Raw genomic sequence first — 22,346 nt, forward strand, 5'->3', positions numbered from 1 at the left:
CAGGCTCTGAACAATATGGCGGGCAAATTTTTCTCTCAAATTCGTGAGGCAAGTTTCTTTCCAAGGAATGTTTGCACTGATTACATAGGGTTGATGTAATCAGTCCACACGCGCAATCATTTGGGTACACAAATTTCATAACTGTGTAAGTTCATAATATTGCCACTGAGATATAATACATTTCACTAGTTAGAACTAAACGTTGCTCACCAGTGAATGGTGTCGAGACACCTAAACATGTTGGCGGTTTACTATACTCAATGAGAAAAGTTTGAGTAATACCAACCTTGAAAACTTTACAAAAATAATTTTTAATAATTTGTTTAGTTTTTATTTGTTCGCTTTGTTATTAAATTATTATCAATTATATTTAATATTAAATTTAAATATAAACATTTTAAAAATGCATTGTATACTGCCTCTAGCTTTTCTTTCAGACATAGGAAAGGTTGGTGTTCCTCCGTCCATAGTTGCATTCTATTTGTTTCTATGATTTTCTATTCTCGTTGTGCGTGCGAGTAATGTACTTCTTAATCGTATTTCTCATCCAAGAGTGACATGAGCATTTTTTTAGCCTGTAATTGCAAGCGTCGAATGTTTTTTATAAGTAAAAGCCGAAACACCGTCACTGTCAGAAGAAAACTCGTTGGAGCTACTCAAGACGAGGTGTTTTTCTAATTGATTTGTAATGGTCTAGGTCGCCAGGTAAGGGGAGGATGAACTCTTGACATGAAAGTTTAGCAATTACATTGCCAAATATGCCTTTATGAAGCTGGTTTCAGAGTAATCTGATTAGTTGTTTATATACTTGTGAATGAGTTCTGACCACAACAGGGTTTTAAGGTTAATTATACATAGACCTTACAACTATTTAATTACATGTGACAACATTATCAGGAAATTATAATCCCTACAAATAATGCGGGTGTACTGGGTAAATTTTTAATAATGCTGCATTAGGATTTGGAAAAACTGCGTAGAGTGGTAAAATTTTTTATTTACTTTCATTCCTTTCCCAATTAATTTCTTAATATTACTTTCAAGACCTTGTTACAGGTAAACCTCCAGTTTTTTTTAGAACACCTACCCTTAAACCTACAAACTCCGTCTCTTCATGCAACAATTACTCATACAAGAGAATAGTAAACATTCTGGTAATTCTAAGCCGGCTGTCCGCGGTGAGCTAGACTGTGGCAATTGGCGTTTTTCTATGTTATTTTACTTGCTTTACAAGAATTTAAAGTCATATTTTGTCGGCCGGCTGTAAATATACCGTAATTGACCTTTGAAGACTACACGACTTAAGTACCTAACTTGAAGGGTAGGTCTAAGCCGGCATTTCAACAACAAGCCCCCACCTCCCCTCCATAACTAATATGGCAAAATTGTAACCAGTAAACACCTCTAGGGTACGTTAGGTTGGTATTTTTAGGGGGGTTTACTGGTTACAGTTTTGCCGTATTAGCTATGGAGGTGGGGGGGGGCTTGCCGCGGAATGCCGGCTTAGACCTACCCCACGTTAGGTAATACAAGTCGTGTAGTCTTCAAAGGTCAATGAGAGCTTAGTTACAGCCGGCCGACAAAATATGACTTTAAATTCTTGTAAAGCAAGTAAAATAACATAGGAAAACGTCAATTGCCATAGTCTAGCTCACCGCGGACAGCCGGCTTAGAATTACCTGAAATACGTATTTGATAAGCTTTTAAGCAGGCCGCGACCCGTACAAATATGTGCAACTCTCCTGCATTTTAAAATAATGGGGACCACTAGGAAAACTGTGGAGGCAAAATAGAGGAAACGTAGTGAAATACAAAGATGCTTCCTAGCCTAGTCTAAGGTAAGACAACAGGCACTTCCACAATTGGAAACATGGCCTAGACTGCCGTAAATCATCCTACCCTACCATGCCAAACCTAACCTGGGGCACAGCGTCTTGCCTGGCCATTAAGGTGCCCTTGACCTTTGTTGAAGTGTATTGCACCAAGATTTTTCCAAATACAATATAACCTTTCTTAGCCTAGCCTACCGCATACTTTTTAAAAAGGTGTGTACCTGCCACGTAAGGTTCATCCTAAGCTTTTTTTCAGCTGATGTGAACCAAACTGAATAATGGTTAGATCCCTCCAGATACCGGAAAAAAGAATATCTTTGGTTTGTTGTCCACACTCTGACTGCCAGGTGTATATAGAGAAGCTATTACTGATCAAACAATTGTAGGCCCCCTAGCTGTAGTTCTTTAGTAGCGCCCTTGCTTTCATTGAATTGCACTGCAAAACACTTATCAAAATAAGAAATAGCTTGCATTAATATCACAAAAATTTTCCTAAAACAACATTAATACAAATTCTTAATGTCTTGATGGGTTCATGGGAAATGACTAAATAAAACTTCATGTAAATGGACTTAAATCAAGCAACATTACCAGAAATACCATGGAAATGAGTCTTACACTAAGAAATTACTGTATATGTATATATATATATATATATATATATATATATATATATATATATATATATATATATATATTGTGAGGCTTCAAGAAAAGTCAGAAGTGAAAGACTGATCCTTTATTATTCTCGACAGGTGTTTATAAGACAAAAAGTGGACAGAAAAGTAGCAGGCGACCCGAGGCCCCTGCTGCGTCCATACGCAATTTGTGTATTTTAGCAAGCATAAAAATACGTACAACATTTGTTACATGACATATGAAAGGTAGATATACATATTGGCAGAAAGGCCGTACAACGATGCATATGATGAGGTACACAAAGAATCTGAAATAAAGACAGGTAAAATACAAGATGTGATTAATGTACACCTGAAAGGAGAAACACAAGGAAAGAGAGGTGCGATTTGTCGCCCATACAAATACTCCCCCACCCCAAGGCAATAATTAGAGGAGCAGTTATTGGATGAATCAACATTAATCATGGAGGCGCTGAGGCAGTCGGAGCGGGCCCCTGCTTCTGAAGAACTGTGCGCGCGGGGTGGAGCTGACACCAGGGGATGGCAGGATGCGTTTTCTGGGCCGTCCTGGGCCCTGCTTTGGTGGGGAAGCGGGTGTGCCTTCAGGCAGGTATTGCGGGGGAACTCTGGGCTGCCTGCCTACTTCTTCACAAATTACACTGTCTAACAGGAATGCGGGTTTCAGTCTGTCGATGGTGATCCAGTCCTCCTGCCCTTGGATGTTGAGGAGGAATGATTTGCTGGCCCGCCTGATGACTCGGTGGGGGGCCCTGTAGGGCCGGTTAAGGGCAGGTGACGAGCGTCCACCCTGACGAAGATGTAGGCGCAGGAGTGTAAGGCAGGTGGGCTTTAGGCGACAGTTCTGTCAGTGAAGGTCTTGTGGAAGGGCGCGAAACTTTGTGCAAGTTCCCTCAACCTCGGGAGGTGGGTGTCGGCACCTTCGGCCGATGGCAGGAAGAACTCTCCGGGTACAGCCAGTGTTTCCCTGTAAGACTTTCTCAGCAGGGGATATGTCACTGTTTGCTTTCAGTGTGGTGCGGAGACCCAGCAGGACCCAGGGAAGCTGTTCCTTTCACTTCTCGTCGGTGCATTCTGCCATTAGAGCTGCTTTCAGAGAGCGGTGAGCCCTCTCGACCATGCCGTTCACTGCAGGGTTGTATGCTGTTGTGCTGTGTAGAGTTGTACCCATCAAGCATGCCAAGGAGACCCAGAGTTCTGACAGGAAGGCAGGTCCCCTGTCCGTAGTGATGCTGTCTGGCAGCTTATCCAACTGGAGAGGAGGGCCTCTGCGCATGATGTCGTTGATGCCTCATCCATGGGGGTTGCTTCGGGCCAGCGGATGGAGCAGTCTATGATCGTCAGGAGGTATCTAGCTCCCCACCGACTGCGGAAGGGGCCTGACGACGTCAATGTGGCTGTGGCCGAATCGCCAACGAGGCTGAGGAAAATCGCTGATCTTGGATTCAGTGTGCCGGGATGTTTTGCTCATCTGGCACGGGATGCAGCTCCTTGCCCACTGGTGGATGTCCTTGTTGATGCCATGCCAGATGAACTTGTCAGTCATGAGGCGTGCCGTTGTGCGCCCCGATGGATGGGAGAGGCCGTGGACAATGTCGAACACTTGTTTCCTCCTTGATGCGGGCACCAGGGTGCGTGGGCAGCCTGTGCTGGTGTGACAGAGGAAAGTTGTGTCCAAGTTTGCTAAGGGCACGTCTTCCAATTTGAGAGCCATCACTGCTTTCCTGTAGTCCGCCATCTCCGGATCCGCTGCTTGTTCCCTCGCGAGGTCTTCGTAGCCGATGCTGAGGTGAAGGGAATTGATCTCTGTTCTTGACAGAGTGTCAGCCACTGGATTTTTCTTGCCAGGGATGTAGTTGATGGTGCAACCGAAGTTGGAGATGGCGGTTAGGTGCCGCTGCTGCCTTGCAGACCAGGCATTCCCCTGTTTTGCAAATGCATGAACCAAGGGATTGTGGTCTGTTAGGATTGTGAATTTGGGTCCCTCCAACAGGTACTTGAAGTGCCTCATGGTCTGGTAGATAGCCAGCAGTTCTCTGTCGAAGGTGCTGTAGAGGGTCTCGGCTGGCGAAAACTTGCGGCTGAAGAAGGCCAAGGGCTGGGGCTTGCCATTCACCAGTTGCTCTTGTACTGCACCACAGGTGATGTTGCTGGCGTTTGTCGTCAACCTAAGGGCAGTGGCGGAGTTGTGGTGAGTTAAGGTGGTGGCACTGGAGAGGGCCCTTTTCGTCTGGATGAATGCCAGCTGCTGCGGAGCTTCCCACGTTAGTGTTTTTGGTTTCCCCTTCAGGATTGACGTCAGGGGGTGCATGATGTGGGCGACATCTGGGATGAAGTGCCGGTAGTAATTTATCATCCCAAGGAACTCCTGAAGGGCCTTGATGGTTTGGGGTTCTGGGAAATTTTTCTATAGCTTTTACTTTAGAGGCAGTGGGGCGCACTCCTGCTGGGGAAATCTCGTGGCCCAGGAAGTCGACTTTTTCTTTCCTGAAGATGCACTTGTCAAACCGGACAACTAATCCGCTGTCCTGCAGGCATTTCACGACAGCGCAGATGTGGCGAAGGTGTTCCTCTGGGGACCTGAAAAAAAGAGGATGTCGTCAACGTAGCAGATGCAGAAGGGCAGATCTCCCAAGATGGTATTCATCAGGTGCTGGAAGGTGGCGCCTGCGTTCCTGAGACCGAAAGTGGAATAGGAAAATGTGTAGCTCCCGAAGGGCGTGATGATGGTGGTCTTTGGGATGTCATCGGGATGCACAGGGACTTGGAAGTATGACTTCAGTAGATCCATCTTGGAGAAAATTTTGGCTCCGTGGAGGGCGCCTGTCAGGTCTTTCATATTAGGGAGGGGTAGTGATCTGGTGTTGTTAGCAAATTCAGGCGCCGATAGTCTCTGCACAGCCTCCATGAACCATCGGATTCCTTTCCCATGAGCTTGATACCTTTTTACAAACGCCCATGAGTTCCATTTCTGTGAAGGCCCGTTTGGCGTCTTGTAACTTCAGGGGGGGGACAGACATTGGAACTTGGCATGGGTTGGTGGGCCCGTCATGGTGATGTGGTGTAAGATGCCATGCTTTGCTGAAGCCCCAGGTGACTGGCGTAGTTCTGGTTTGAACACGTCCGAGATTTCCTGTAGGAGGGACGTGTAGCTGTTGGGGGCCGCGGAGCATATGGAGGGCATCCCGGGTCCTGTGGAGAAAAAAAAAGTATACCTTAGTTTTACCAGACCACTGAGCTGATTAACAGCTCTCCTAGGGCTGGCCCGAAGGATTAGACTTATTTTACGTGGCTAAGAACCAATTGGTTACTTAGCAACGGGACCTACAGCTTATTGTGGAATCCGGACCACAATATAGTGAGAAATTAATTTCTATCACCAGAAATAAATTCCTCTAACTCTTCATCAGCCGGCCGGAGACTCGAACTTGGGCCTAACGAGTGCTAGTCCACGGCTCTACTGACTCGCCCAACGAAGAGCTGGTCAGGTGGAGAGCTGATGGGAATGGCATGTCCCTGTGTTGAGGAGGCGTTGTCTGGCAACGTCGACTAGGAGTCCGTGGTGCCCTAGGAAATCCACACCCATCAGAGGGAACTTAACATCCGCTACGACGAAAGGCCAGTGGTATCTGTGCCCCAGGATTGAGATAGCCCAGGTCGTTGTGCCAGAAGTGTGGATGGGAGTTCCGTTTACTGTTACGAGGGAGGGTAGTGAGTCAGGTATTTTTTCTAAACCTCCCCTGGATGGCGGGAAAACTGACTGCATTGCCCTTGTATCAACCAGCAGGTGGCGTATGGAGATCTCATCTGTGATGAAAAGCCCTGCTGGGCGGGGGGAGTTGGGTTTCGCAGCCACAGCTGTTATTTGTGGCCGCCTTTGTCGTTTTTTTGTGAAAGAACCCAGAGGCCTGCAGGTTCTGGCATTGGTCCCAAACTTCCTATGGTAGAAACACCATGTCGGGTTTGGCCATGTCTTGTGCTCTCTGAATGGCGGTCTCTTCTTATAAACGGCGTTATGTCTCCGTTGTCGTCGCCATCTTCCTCCAACAGGTTGCAAGCTCCCAGGGTGGCGGCATGTGTCGAGGCCACCATATAGTTTTGGGCGTCGTCGACTAGGCATCCATGTCCAGGTTTGTGAGAGGTTGCGAAAGAAAGAGCAGGTAGACGAGTACTGCTAGTTTATTGAGGAAGCAGCCTGCTTATAAAGCGGCATGCAGATGTCAGTACAAAGACATACAAGTGACCCGAGGTCAATCATTATTATGCAAAAATAAGACAGGTACATACAGATAATGCGACAATAAAAATAGTAGATTAAATACAAAGATACTCTGCCACATACACAATATACAATGACAAAAATGGATAGGTTATGAATGTACAATTACATAGTAAAAACAGGGCTGATTATCCTGACCTAGGGGCAGGCAAAAAGGCACCGTAGAAAACGGGAGGTTCTTCACAGAAAACCCATTTAGCGGGGACTTTACAATACCCCCCCAAGACGTAGGTAATGTCTGATCAAGGCAAGTATCTGCTTGGGCAGCGAAGAGGGCCGTGGCCCCTTGACGTCAGCTGGGGGTGCGTTCGACTCCTATGTGTTGTGTGTGGGAGTGGTTGGTTGTTCCCCTGCCTGGGCCCGGGGACTTCAGGGGCGCCCATGCGACTTTCTTGCGGGTGGGGTGGGCTGAGGGGCGATGTCTCCTGCAGGGGGCCTTGGGGAGTGCCACTAATGTCTATCGACACCCAGTCGTCCTTCCCATGGATGGGCACCCGGAATGCCTTTTTGTTTCTCTCCAACACGAGAAAAGGCACCCTGTAGGGCCTGGTTAAGGGCCGGTGGACGGCGTCGTTCCTGACGAAGACGTGGGTGGTGGAGGACAGACCGGAAGGCATGAAGGGGGACGTCCTGTCGGTATACGTCCGCTGGCAGGGTGCGAACTTTCCGACCCTGTCGAGGAGCCTCTGTGCTGTTAGGTTGTCCCGGTCCTGTGTGATGAGTTTGCCCAGGACAACGAGGGACTCCCCGTAGACTTTTTCTGCTGTGGACTGGTTGCCATTGGCTCTGGGGGCGGTCCTCAACCCGAGGAGGACCCAGGGCAGCTGGTACTTCCAACTGTCGGCGGTGCAACGAGCCATGAGGGACTCCTTCAGGGACCTGTGGAGCCTTTCCATCAATCCGTTGGCTGTGGGGTTGTAGGCGGTGGTGCTGTGGTGAGTGGTCCCCAGCAGGCGTGCCAGGGCAGTCCACAGCTCCGACAGGAAAGCTGGGCCCCTGTCCGTAGTTATATGGTCTGGAACTCCGAACCGGCTGATCCAGCTGGAGAGGAGGGCCTCGGCACACGCACTGGCGGTGGCTTCTTCCATGGGAGTCGCCTCGGGCCATGTGGTGGAGCGGTTGACGACTGTCAGAAGGTACCTGGCTCCTGATGGGGGAAGAGGACCCACAACGTCGACGTGGATGTGCCCGAACTGTCTTCCCAGCTGAGGAAAGTCGCCCACCCCTGACTCGGTGTGACGCCCTACTTTGCTGGTCTGGCACTGAATGCACTGCCTCACCCAGGCCGTTGCGTCCTTCTGTATGCCGTGCCAGACGAACTTCTCTGCCGCAGCTTGGCTGTCGTCTTGCCAGAGGGGTGGGACAGTCTGTGGATGATGTCTAAGACCAGGCGCTGGCAGGAGGCGGGCACCAGAGGGTGGGGGTGGCCAGTGCTTACGTCACTCAGGGACACGTCCTTCCACTTCAGCGACATGATGGCGGTGCAGTAAGCTGGAATCTCTGGGTCAGTGGCCTGTTCCCGGGCGAGGTCCTCGTAGTCGATCCCGAGCTGCACCGCATTGAGTTCGATTCTCGAGAGGGCGTCCGCTACAGGGTTCTTCCTGCCGGGGAGGTATTTGATGGTTCAGGTGAACTCCGCGAGGTGCCGCTGCTGCCTGGTACAAGTGACCTGAGGTCAATCATTCATTATGCAAAAATAAGACAGGTACATACAGATAACGTGACAATAAACATAGTAGATTAAATACAAAGATACTCTGCCACATACACAATATACAAGGACAAAAATGGATAGGTTATGAATGTACAATTACATAGTAAAAACAGGGCTGATTATCCTGACCTAGGGTCAGGCGAAAGGGCACCATAGAAAACGGGAGGTTCTTCACAGAAAACCCGTTTAGAGGGGACTTTACAGGTTCTCTGCATCCCTTATCTGGCGCCGAACTTCCTGCGGGAGGCGCTGAAGGAAGATTGCTTTTGTCAGGTCAATTGCTCTCTTCCTCCCGTTCTCATCACAACCTGGGAGTGTTACTAACCCCCGCAGCTGGTCCCAGGCTTCGCTGGGTGATGCATCTCCGAGGGGCTAGGATAACAGGTCGAATGCACGCTGCGCTCTCTCGGACACGGGCATGGAGTAGGAATTCAGCAGTTTGTTTTTTAAGTCTGTGTATGTGACTTTGTCTGGTTGCGAGTCTAGCCAGGGGGAGATTCTATGGAATACTTCTTCTGGGAGTGCCATCATGACTATGTCTGATTTTGTAGCATCATCTGAGATGCGCGCCATGCGAAAATGCAGCTCCGTGCACCAGAACCATGATGCCGTGTTTTGGTGCAAGAACGGGGGAAGTTTGACCGTGTCTGCCTTTGTTGGTGAGAGTGGCATGCAGACAATGCTCACGGGTTCACATTGAGGTTCTACTTCTGACATCTTTACTGCTCATGCACCAAAACGCAGGAAAATGCGCCATATTGAGTCCGTTAATGATGCTGATTTGTTCGAGAGGTCAAACAAAGTGCCAAAACGTATCCTTTTGGGTACGCCATATTTAGTCCGTTAATGGCACGGTTTCCGCCAGGTAGGATGCTGTCAGAGGCCTAAACTTTACATCGTAGTTAGTCTGCTAAAGGCTCTCTGATGGTAGGGTGCGGCCTTAGTTAGTCCGTTAATGGCTGGGCCAAAACCGCGCTACCTGTCCCTGACCCGGGGTCACCAGTGTGAGGCGTCAAGAAAAGTCAGAAGTGAAAGACTGATCCTTTATTATTCTCGACAGGTGTTTATAAGACAAAAAGCGGACAGAAAGGTAGCGGGCGACCCAAGGCCCCCTGCTACGTCCATACACGATTTGTGTTTTTTAGCAAGCATAAAAATACGTACAGCATTTGTTACATGACATATAAAAGGTAGATATACATAACAGCAGAAAGGCTGTACAATGATACATAAGATGAGGTACACAAAGAATCTGAAGTAAAGACAGGTAAAATACATGACGTGATTAATGTACATCTGAAACGAGAAACACAAGGAAAGAGAGGCACGATTTGTCGCCCTTACAAATATATATATATATATATATATATATATATATATATATATATATATATATATATATATATATATATATATATATATATATATATATATATATATATATATATATATATATATATATAATATATATATATATATATATATATATATATATATATATATATATATATATATATATATATATATATATATATATATATATATATATATATATTAATAAGCATAGCAAACTGTTGATGATAATAAAGAGAAAAACATTAAATACAGTATAAGGGTATTTTGACGGAAGTATGTATTTCACAGATTGTACAAGAGCAAGAGCCTGTGCTGGTATAAGGCCAGCTAAATACAGAACAACTGAGTATGAATGTTCACTGCAATTTCACTGAATAGAACAGGAACTATGTTATTAGTCAGGAAAGAAATTTTTATAGAGCACATCTTATTTTATTCTTAACAACAAAGAAGCATTAAGCTCGACTTCAAATTTATAGCCATATATTAAAGCATGTACGTCCGAGAAGCTGTGGCATAAATCCTGACAGACATGCGTCTCTGTGTTATGTGAAAGTTGTGTAAAATTCCATATGGGACGTTCTGAAACATAATTATGTTAGCTTTTAAAAAGTTTTTTTATATGTACGGTAATTTTAATCATAGAAGTATGCTGTGTTTGTTTTAAATTCTGCTATAGTGTAAAATACAAAATTTTTAGCATAAAGGAGTCAAAATAGCATGAAATAGCCAATGTGGAAATGAAAAGGACCCATTTTAATATTAACTGATTTATAGATTGAAAAAATGTGAAATTCAGGACTTACTCATATCCAGTATTCTGAACACTTATAAGTTAGAAAGTACATGAGCTGTATTATTCTAGAAGATGCTGCTACTTTGTGGTGTTTATAATGAGGTGTCAGGTGTTACACTTTTATTGTTTAAAATGTAACTCGACCTTCCACTGCATAATTTTTTATACAATATAACAGTGGTAGTTATAGTGGTACATCCTAACCTAACTTAGGGTACTACAGAAATAACGACAAACTGAAGATAGTATGTTAATTGAAATATTACATCTGATATGTACTAGTATATTAAGGACAATGGGGTATTCATTGTGTCTTGGCTACCTCCATTTCACTCGTATTTTGCTAATACAGTACAGTATTTCACTCCATGCGGTCATATTTCCTTCATTTTTAGTATTTTTGTAGAACATGGTTCCTTTTTAATGTTCTCCATTTTAATGTATTTATTCATAAAAAAATTAAAATCGTTAAAAAGAACGTGTAAAGACATAGGAAATCCATTAAGCTGTTTTTAAAGAATTTTACTTGTGTGGGAAGTATGACAAAATGCACACGAAAAACTGATAATCTTGCCTTGTTGAATCTGTGTTTTATAACGCAAAGAATTCTAATGTAAAACAATGCCCAAAGTTTGGTTCTGAAAATATATTTGTTCCTACGGGACTACAAACCTTTTTATATAGGAGTACAGTAGTCCTCATTGCAAACTGGAATCAGTTGTTGAAACTTGCCAATAGATGGTGGTGAGTGATTGGGTGAGGTAACCCCTGACTCACCTGCTGTCATCAAGCACCTTTCCTTCTGCCGGTGTCACGTACATCTCGCTGCACTCTTCCTGACTGCTTGATCTTTTATAAGTATGATGTTAAGTTTGTTTGGTTGCAATGAACACAACCTACCTATTTTTCCCTTTTTGCGGGGTACGACTTGCACCCTCAATCTTGCCATGGGAGGAATGTTCATGTTGGTCCAATTTACCGTTGGAGAGGTCGGCAAGATGCTAAGGAAGGCCAAAATAAGTTCGTTGGTGTCACCAATGTGTAACGCACCCCCTTTTGACATCACAACCTGTTTGCACCTCCTACCTCCCCGACTACCCCCACCCGTTTCCATGCTACTTCTGTGCATCCTCTTCTCAGTGTCCAAGGGGGGTCTACGGACAGGAAGATGAATGATCAGCATGTGCTGACCTCTAGTGATGAGCCAGCTGCTCTTAGGGGACTCTATGTGATACCATGACTCATGCACATGCCTTGCCACCCCTTATCCCTGCTACATAGGCTGCTCCTGAGATGACTGCTTTACTGGGGTACTTGCAGAGGATGTGGCCCTCCCTTGGTATCCTGGGGCCACCATTTGATGCTTTCCCATTTCACTTAGCTATGGGTAAGCACTCGGGGGTTGTTGTGCTTGGGGGAAATACCCCTGCAGCATCGAACACATACTGTATTCCGTTGATGGTTACTATCCCTGCCGTGACTTGCTGGAAATCAAGACTTGCGGATGGTGTAAGGTGGAGACTTGTGTTTACTCCTCCTCCTCCTCCCATTGAGCTCTTCTTATTCTTCTACCCCTTCTTTCTTGTATTGAAAGAAGTCCAAGAGATGCCATTGGACTTCAAGTGAGTGTATTCCCTGTTTGAGATCAGTAGCTGTGTTCTCACACCCAGTTAGATGTCTACCTTAGGAAGAGTTCACAAGGGGTTCCTGAGCGCGCTCAGGACCTTGAGTCTTCCTAAGTGTTCGTGATCCAGGCAGCTACCCCAGACTCTAACCCCCCCCCTGTATTTCTGCATTTATGCAACCCCCTTGGTTAGTGAGTGCATGGTCTCTGGATAAAAGTAAAAAAAAAATAAATAAATGAAGTCTGCAGCAAAGTATGTCTGGTATGTTTCAATGTTGTATTAAGAGAATTTTTTCCATTTTATTCTTATCGTTTATGTTATGAAGTGAAAAGTGCGGGCTTTTCACATAATGTGCTCTGAAGCTGTTGTTTTCATTTTCTTTGTATGGAATTTATTTCAGTTTTTCATGTTTTATAGTTTACAGCATTAAGCAACTTTTTTCATATCCATTACAGAAATTCACCGCACAATGCCTGCTGTTGGAGTGATAGAGTTGAAAAGGTGAGAATTAAACGTTTTCCTCTTGTTACGGCTGGGAAGAGAAAAGTTTTAAAGCGGTTACATTACCGAGTCTGTAACAGTAAACATTTAATGTTAATAAATTAATATGTAAATAATCTATGCGTTAATTCTGAAATAAATACGACTAGTCTATATTCCATTCTGAGGGTTTTGTAAATATAACAAAGTTAAATAAAACTATGAGTTTTATTGGTAAATTCTTTATATCTGACTTTAGACATTCACTAGATAAGATATAAAGTACATAGGAGGGAAAACGGTCATAGCAACATAGACCTAGTTTGAACAGGTTATGAGACTATAAACATATAATTTCACATATAAATTAAAAGTAAGGATACGGTTCTTTCTGAGTAAGAGTGAAGAATGAATAATATAAAAATTTATACACCTAGTAAACATTGGGGTTATTATAAGTATAACCTTGTTGACCCTGACCCCCAACCCCACCCCCGCCCCCACCTCCTGTGGCAGAGCAATGTCCCTGGGCCGTGATTGTCTGGAAGGCGGTTGCCACACTCTGGATTGTTCTGGTGGCTGTGACGGTGTCTGTTACAGGGTAGTAGGAGGTCAAGGTCTGCGTGAAGTAACGAGGAACCGTCACTGACTTCGTTACTTGCTCCGTTTGTGTCTGCGTTATGATCTGGGTCTGGAATTGCGTCTGGATCTGGAATGAAAAAAATTGGGGTTATATGGTGGTTGGGGTATGCACCAAATCTCTAACTATGAGCCGCTCAACCGAGCAGCAGTTTAATGCTTGTTTTGGGGGAACTGACATTGATTTTTATGTGATGGGTTTTGAACAATGACCGAGGCACGCCGTCAACAATACACCCCAAACTTATTTTGCTTTTACCAAGAATAACCTTATTAAATTCCCAGTGTCCGATTATTTATTTATTGATATAATGGACGAAAGATAGGGATGTGTTAAGTGAGGAACCAGAAGTAAAATTGAACTAGATACCAGAACATTTAGGGCTGTCCTTTCGGAACTCCATGGTGCCGCCAAGGCCGTTGTCGACATTGAAAGTATGGTAAAGACATAAAGACATTGTGATTTATCCTCTATAAGCTTCATAAAATGAAAATGTAATTGGGACTGCCATCGCACAGGCGAAACATATACCCCATTGCATTGTTTTAGAAAACCAAAACAGCGTCAATATTCGGTGTTAATAGAATATATATATATATATATATATATATATATATATATATATATATATATATATATATATATATATATATATATATATATATATGTGTGTGTGTGTGTGTGTGTGTGTTTGTGTGTGTTCAATTAACACCGAATATTGACGCTGTTTTGATTTTCTAAAACAATGCAATGGGGTATATGTTTCGCCTATGCGATGGCAGTCCCAATTACATTTTCATTATATATATATATATATATATATATATATATATATATATATATATATATATATATATATATATATATATATATATATATATATATATATATATATATATATCTTGCATGCAGAAGATGCTCGATTATTCGAGTTATCTCCAGGCCGTCATTGTCACACACAATTATATTCTTGACTGTGAACGATATTGAAGTTTTGTCTATGTACTAACTCCTCTAAAGATTAAAAAAAAATCGCAGCGTTTATTGAATGCAAAGTTTTAGTTGCCTTCGCCTAAACGGTTGTCATATTTCATTAGGTCCTTCTCTAATTTCAGTTCCTACCATCTTTATTCACTTTCCAATCTCGATTTATAGAGAGCTTCATCCCAATAAAGAAGTAGCCAGGGTATTAAATTTACAGAGCTCTTGAGTCTCGACTCACCATCAGATGGAAATACATTTGAACAATCGAATCAAAGGACAATTTAATCTCGAGTAAAGTATAAAGCGTAATGGCAAAAAAAAATAAGAAGTTATCCGTCATGTAGTATGCATCGTCTCTCTCTCTCTCTCTCTGAGGTGGCCTTAAATGAATGGTAGACGGGATGAACAGTAAAAAGTTTTGGTATACAGTAAGGATGTTGGGCAGTGTTAAGGATGTCAGAACCATTAGGGTAGACGTGTGAAGGACCTTTGTATTATGGAGGGTCTCTACCGTAGCTTTGTGGCTTTCTTTGCTTATTAGAGGACTGATTTCTGGAAGCCCGAATATAGTTTTCCGATATCACGAATAATTTTTATGTAAATTATAATTGTAGTTGGTTTTCGGGCCGTTTTGTGACAGTTTCACTCTCATAGTCCGTCTTAAGACCGGCATATGACACCAGTATGGTTTTGCATTACAAGTCTTGATAACGCAACGTTGCTTAACGTATTGATTGGAAGACCACCAGTATAACGAGCCGGTTACTGTATTTGCATTTTGGCCGTATTAAGTTCACTTGACTCTTGCCCCAAGTTGTAAGTTCAGCCGGAATTTCCTGTGTTTTTTGATATGGTAGACCTGTAAATTCTGCTTGGAGCTATACAGCTCTCAGAGGTCTATATTCGTATTTCTGGTTGCTCTAAGAAATTGTTTATAGATAAAGTATTAAGTAAGTAAGTATTAAAATAAAGCATTAAAGAATTTTAGATGGAGAAAATTATGAAATAGACTAAAAATGTAAGGCACTATAGGACAAATTTCCAGTTGCCAAATTAAGAGAGAAGCAAAAATTAAGTAAACAAAGGAGTGTATCGTGTAAAGAGTATCGTAGTATTCTTTATAACTTTTTTTTCATTATCACTCTCAGAGATTCTTTTCCTTATAACGTTAATATGTAAGGCAGCGGGCTTGTCACCATAGTGATGTAATTTGCCCTGGTTGTTCTATTGAACTAGATCAGTAATTATTCAGTAAGATTTACATCCTTTCGCTCAAAAAGGCCTTTTGTCCTTGTAAACAAGATAGACAAAGCAAAATCCTGTAGCAGCATTTGTAATTGTAATCATATTAACTGTTAACTGAACGAAGTGAAAAGGGCAAACCCGTAAAATCAGAAGAAATATTAAGAGGCTGAACACCATTGCAAAAGACCTGAAGAACCACGGGGCTTTTTTGGAGACATTTCTAGTGAAAATCACTCGTAACTTATTCCCGGATCTCCGAGAGAGAAAACAATTTAGAAAGTGAGGGTGAATAGGTAATAACTTGAGTGATCCCTGGAACGTGTTATTTAAGGACATATGTGGCCAACCCTTCCTGATAACCGGTTCAAGAGATTCCTTATCCCAACGGCCTAAGGAAACTGCTCTGTGTATTACCAGAAATGAAATGGTTGGGTTGTAGATTTTTGTTTGATTGGTTATAATCTGTAGTGGTTATTTTTGTTGAAGTTTATATTGCGAAACGATTCTATACGAATTCTGGGTCTCATAAAAGATGCAAGGATAACTAGTAGTGTATTACATTCAAAAGATAAAGCGCAGTTGTCCTCAGTCGCAGAAAGGATAGGAGTATACAGTGACTTGTAATACCGATGCCTAATCAGTTTAGGAAATGCCCGGTTAGGCATTTGACCAGATAATTGCCGTTGAAAATATGCCAAGGTTTATCTTGATGATCATATTCATATGCGTGTTTATGTTTCTCGTGAACGAGATTTTAGTTCAACAGTCAAACAATTTTTTTGTCTACATCGGAGTCACATCGGCACTACCTTTCGAATTGCGGCGACACTTTTGATGTATACGTGAGAATAGATAAAAGTGCGATTGCGTTTATTACAAACCTGTTCATGATATATTTCATATTAATTCATGATTCTGATATTTTTTATTCTGATTTAATTTGCGATAAATTGTCTCCAATTGTACAATAGTTATTGATTGCCGTCCGCATTCGAGAGCTTAAGAATGTCAACAATTATTCCTAAATCAAGATGCATGTTGGGAGTTAGAACTAAAGAATTGACACTTTCGTAAAATTAAGGGGAAGGATTGGGTTATGATGCCGGGTAATAATACTATAATCATGTCTTTAGACTTTGTTCTCGTCTTATTTTTCTTTTGACATTTACATTCTCTCCGAAAGGAGTGTTGGATAAGCCCATAAAGCCCAATAGAAAGCAGGAGTTGTTCGCGTATTAATCATAGCAGGCCCTTCATTAATATTTTTCTTGCTGTGAGTTTTTCGCCTTCCAAGTTGATGTGGTATGTTCGGAGAGCATTTCGTCTTTTGCTTAGTGTACCAGCTTCATACCATGTTGCCATATTTACTCTTGAACAGTTTTGTAAACAGTAATTTTGATGTGGATGTTGATAAGTAATTTTTTTATATCTTTACTAATTTAATCTCGTGATTGTTTCTTTTATTTGGAATGAAACCCTAAAAGTGCTATATCGTAAGAAAAATAAACGTAAAATATATTAAAATATTTTGGAACTGTGTCAGTCTTCAGTTTTTTTCCAGTTCATTTGGGAGCCTATACATCACTACAAGTGTGTTGAGTTTAGTTCTGTCATATGGTTTTGTCATTGATATTGCCAATGAATGTCCGTTAATTAACACAACAGGGAAACGATCGACATATGGATAAGTAGAGCAAGAGATTGAAAGTAGGTAACTGCTAAAAAGGAAAAGTGCAGGGGGAAGCAAAGGACAGCACCAGATAGAAGGAAAAAGTGTGAAGTAGCTCCATGAACTCATGACACATGCATTTCTCTCTCTCTCTCTCTCTCTCTCTCTCTCTCTCTCTCTCTCTCTCTCTCTCTCTCTCTCTCTCTCTTTCTCTCTCTCTCTCTCTGTGTGTGTGGGTGTGTAGTTGAGGTGGTGATACATGAAATACGATAGTACTATAGATTTATTTCCAAATCAAATATACTTAAAATCCTGATCATTTGTGTAAGTACTATTATTAGTCATGCGGTGAGGAACAGTTAACCTTTTGATTTCTTACCTGATTATTTAATTGCGTCCTTGTGATGACCTGAACTATAGTTGTCGTGCTAACCTGGAACCTTGTCTGCACTGATGTTTCGGTGACCCTCTGGATTTGTGTCTGGGTCAGATACTGGGTATCTGTGATGATCCGAGCTCGAGTCACATACTGTGTTTGAGTGAGCACCTGGAGAGGGAGAGAAATAAGAACTCAACGGCAGGTGTGGTTTGAATCGAGCAGTAAATGAGATTTGTCATTCACTTGTCGGTTAGCTTCATGTGTGATGATTTCTTATAGATCAATATGTTCTTTATTAGCGTCTGATTATGCTATTTCTAATTGAGTGAGCTACCTCAATTACGCCAGAAATTATGGAATTTAGGTAGAAAAATAGAAAATATACATAAATCAAACAAAGTTTTGGTATTTCACATAACGTTTATAATGTTGGCTCTTGAAACGACTAACACAGATTGGTAATTTATTGACCTCGGTTACCAAGTAAGCATGATTTCTTCACTTGCTTTCCAGTCGAAGGAATATGTGAGATGTATTAGAAATAATTCTTTTTGGGGGTATTTAAGGTTAATTCTGAAAAAATATTTATGATAAAGTCATCAGTTTTTATGTTCACAGGAAACTATTTTGTAAATATTAAATTGTCTGTACTTATGTATGACAACAACTTTGCAAAAATGATGTTGCTAAACCCTTGAGTGATTCTTTCCAAGAACTTGGAATACCATACGATAGAAAGCGATTTCAAGAAACCTTATTGAACTACCGTTTTAGTTAGCCATATATACTGTGAGTTTTCTGGTTGATTTACATATACCAGTGAGTGTTGTCCAAATATTATGTTTTGGTAAATTACTTGAGTAGTTCACGCTTTGAATATGAATAATAATATTGGGTTTGATATCTTTCACTAAAATTCTATTTAAATTGTTAATTAATGCCTGGTTTTGAACTTGCCATTCTCTGTCAACTTTTTTTTTATTATTAGTCATCGTTCATCTAGCTTTAGTAGTCATTTGTATTAAAGCTAACTTTACCTGCTCTCCTTCTGTGTAGGTCGAAAGAAATTTATTCTATAAAAGTCCGAAGACGTCATTTCTGTGATGTCTCCAAACCCCCTTAACCCAAATTAGGGTCCGCTTGTTATAGCAAGCCATAAATGTATGTTGTTTCAACTGCGTGTCGGATTCTTATGACATAGCAACCACCTTCTCTACTTCACAGAACTCAATGAAGTCTCTGAAAGTCCCTTAATTTCATATGCACAAGTTGTATTTCTTGAGTTTATATTTTTGATTTTTTAAATTGCAGGATTTAATGTTTACGATATGTTTATATATTTTGTTGTTATAAGACATTGAAATATTTCTAAGAAGAATTGTAAGATTGTCATTACGTGAAATTTTGTTTATCAAGACTTTTCTTTTACTACGAGTACATTATATTCAACAAATAGTATATATCCTTGTGGTTTTGGCGCAACTTTTAGCATTAAGTGTCCAATCAATCATTCTGCTCTGATTATACCTGCGTTGACGTCTGAATGATGGGCGGAACGACAGAGGTGATGACCTGCGTCCTGACGATCGTTGTTGGGAAGATGCTGGTCTGGGTGATCTGCTGGAAGACCGTCGTTGGGATGGCTCTCGTCCTGGTGCTGATGAGCGTCGTCGGCACCAGACGCACCGACGTCACCACGGATATCTGGACGTCGGGCCTACAGCCGCCTCCTCCGCCTGCGCCTCCTCCTCCTCCTCCTCCTCCTCCTCCTCCTCCTCCTCCTCCGCCAGGTGTCCCGTACAGTCCGCTCAGGAGGTCGCCTCCGTGTGAGGACACGATCTGCGACGGTGAAATTTAGTGTCATTTAAGGGTGGCAGTTAGGAGGAAATATTTCTGAGTTCCTACACAATTACAAACCTTCGTTCTTTACATAGGATTCAGCTTGCGAACCTGGGCTGAATTCTGTGTAAAGAACTTCAGGTGTGTATGTTAATAAAAATGCAAATTGCTTCTAGAAATTTGCTATCTTGATATTTAACTTTTGTTTTAGACTATGCAAGAATATCTATGTGAAAACAGCACGAGCTTTAAAAGCAGCAGCAGAACGTGGCCATCTTCCACGTTGTCACATTAGATAGTATAGTGAAACATAAATAACGTTTTTTAACTGTCATATAGTAAAATATCAATAATGGCACTAATAAACTAATGGTCATAAAGAGTTCAAAAGGACCCCTGCATCCATCTGTTCGGGTTGACACGGTTGGTTGATTCGTGTGGGTTAAAATGAATTTCTCATGTGAACGATGCTTCCTATGGATCTTTTCACGGTTTAGTTCTTATCATTTGTTAGTGATGCTTTTCTTTGGTAAATATTTAGCTGAAAGTTTTGCGTTTATATCAGTTTATTTTATTTTGTGCTTTAATTTCTCTATGCATTCTCGATCTGCTTTTGTTCCGCTAAAATTCACAGACTTTAATCACATCTCAGCGGTATACTTCAAGAAGATATCCCAAGGAAAAGCCTTGTTTGTTTATCGATTGTGATCCGGTGTCACTTAGTTTGCGTTGTTCATAAACACCAGTTTCTTACAATTAGGTACAACATTTTGAGGTTATCATCTTGGTTATAGCGTTTGTTTGAAAAGATTACGAGCTTAACGGTCTTTTATTCAGTCGTATTCGTGAAATGTTATTTAATTGAAACGGTCCTTGAAATTGATCAGGGTAATGTAGTGTTGATTTTCGTAATTATTGAAAGATTATTAGTAAAATAACCGGTTTTAATTAGAACATTGTCGCTTTTGTTAGTATTTTTGATCCAAATTGAGTGCAAAGGTCCCGAACTCCATCGTAACCGTAGGTAACGAGGTCATTTATTCTCTTTCGCTGATTTTCCTGTTGCCGCCTTGGAAGGATTGAAGAATTAAACCGACTACGTGAAGAAAAGAGGCAAATATATTAGTTACTTGTCGGTGTAATACCGCCCCTTAGTTTTGTATTTTCATCAATCGTCCATTAACTAGAACGTATGTAGGATTCCGACGTCATGTGTTTCCCCTTCGTCAGGAATGTTGTATTTCATAAACTGGTCACTGTTAATCTCTGTTTGCTTAATTAATGAAAGATTCTCAAAATTAAAAGGGCAAACATTTTTAACATTTTTTGTTCTCGCGTTAATTCTTTGTGGAAGACTGGTTTCTGACAGTTTTATGTGTTAAGGAAATTAAGGAAAATTCATTTTCTAGATGAATGTAAGAGAACATCCTGAGCAAATTCTGATATTAACGGTATTTTTAGGTCTTTTAGCATATATTTTACATTTTTAATGTTTTTAAGAGATCTTATTCTAACTAATCAACGTTGCATTCTTAAGTGGGTCTCGTATATCATTCTACACTGACAAGTACCGGGGGATACCAAGGGTTGAGGAAAATCTACTCGTACTCTTTAGATTAAATAATAATAATAATAATAATAGCAAAATCCTCGTCGTACCTCAGGCTGACCCCCACCAATTCCTCCTCCAATACCTCCTACGTTGCCATGAGAGAGACCACCCCCTCCTAATCCCCCACCCTGGGGGAGGGAACCTGGATTGGTGTAGACGAATCCGAGATCTTGTCCAAAATCCGAGTTCCCGAAGCCGTCGGTCCCTCCTTGGCCAACAATACCCAGGTTGTTTTGCCCCCCGAAGTTTCCTTGGTTGTAGTTTTGGTTATTGCCGCCGCCTCCTCCTAAGTTCAGTCCCCCTCCGCCACCAACAACTCCACCTCCTCCGCCTCCATAGCCTAATCCTCCTCCTCCTCCACCACCACCTCCACCTCCACCTCCACCTCCTCCTCCACCAATGATACTTCCAATATTGTTAACGCTGTATGTCTGAGGTGATCCGGTACACAGGGCAGCCAGAATCAACAAGGCTACTGTTGGGTATCTTGAGCCGTCCATCCTGGAGAAAAGATATCTGTAGCAGGGCAGTGGGTGATGTGGGAATATTTACATTGGTTCACACACTGGAAACATTGCTGAAATTAAATTACTTATCATTCACTCAGTCTTAATGATAAGGTAAGTTTATTAAGACCTCGTTCATTCGATCTTGTGGAATTAATTACGCGTTTTGAATGGCATATTCTATAACATGAAGTGGATCAACCACAAAACCAAACAATCAATGAGTTCTGATGTTAATTTCGCACACAAAACTCACAACATAATTTACGTCAAGCTCTTGCACGCATGCTGGTCAGAAAAAGAAGCACCATTTTCCAATCGCACACAGTCGCTCAAAGGCACCCATTCGTCAAGACTGGAAGGAGAAGAAGACCCGTCCGTCAGGAATCCTAGCTAGAAACCACTTGCTGTGGAGGAAAAATCGACATACTCTTCGACTCTCTCTCCCAGCACTTGGCGCAAACGAGTGCACATCTGCCATGCAGCTTTTGGCTGTTGTCGGTTTCGGAGACTATTGCCGTGTACTCTACTTTTAACGAGAACATATCAATAATCACAAGATTCTGTCGTTTGTGGTTGCTTCCTTCGGCGAGTCGACGGCCTCAGGTGGCCTGGGAAAATTACTTTCACTTCCCAGTTCTGTCGTGCGTTTTGGACTTTGTCGTTTATTTTATATATATATATATATATATATATATATATATATATATATATATATATATATATATATATAT

The 22,346-nt window shown here is 41.9% G+C and overlaps 1 protein-coding gene and 1 long non-coding RNA gene across 2 annotated transcripts in view; one reads left to right on the forward strand and one right to left on the reverse strand.

Moving 5' to 3' along the window:
* The first annotated feature begins 449 nt into the window (after nt 1–449).
* Nucleotides 450–22,346, forward strand: part of LOC136844458 (uncharacterized) — a 38,132-nt gene continuing 16,235 nt past the window's right edge. The window contains exons 1-2 of the long non-coding RNA XR_010854886.1: nt 450–705; nt 12,714–12,759. This is a non-coding gene — a long non-coding RNA (uncharacterized lncRNA). The remainder of the gene's footprint in view (nt 706–12,713; nt 12,760–22,346) is intronic.
* Nucleotides 13,172–21,453, reverse strand: LOC136844287 (keratin, type II cytoskeletal 1-like; the record flags this gene model as incomplete). The annotated part of the gene is made up of 4 exons (XM_067113261.1): nt 13,172–13,447; nt 17,656–17,823; nt 19,183–19,494; nt 21,154–21,453. Coding segments are annotated over 4 exons (1,056 nt in total), but the record flags the coding sequence as incomplete, so codon positions are not given.

The sequence above is a fragment of the Macrobrachium rosenbergii genome, chromosome 12 (genome assembly GCF_040412425.1).
Source record: "Macrobrachium rosenbergii isolate ZJJX-2024 chromosome 12, ASM4041242v1, whole genome shotgun sequence".
In the NCBI taxonomy this organism is placed as follows: Eukaryota; Metazoa; Arthropoda; class Malacostraca; order Decapoda; family Palaemonidae; genus Macrobrachium; species Macrobrachium rosenbergii.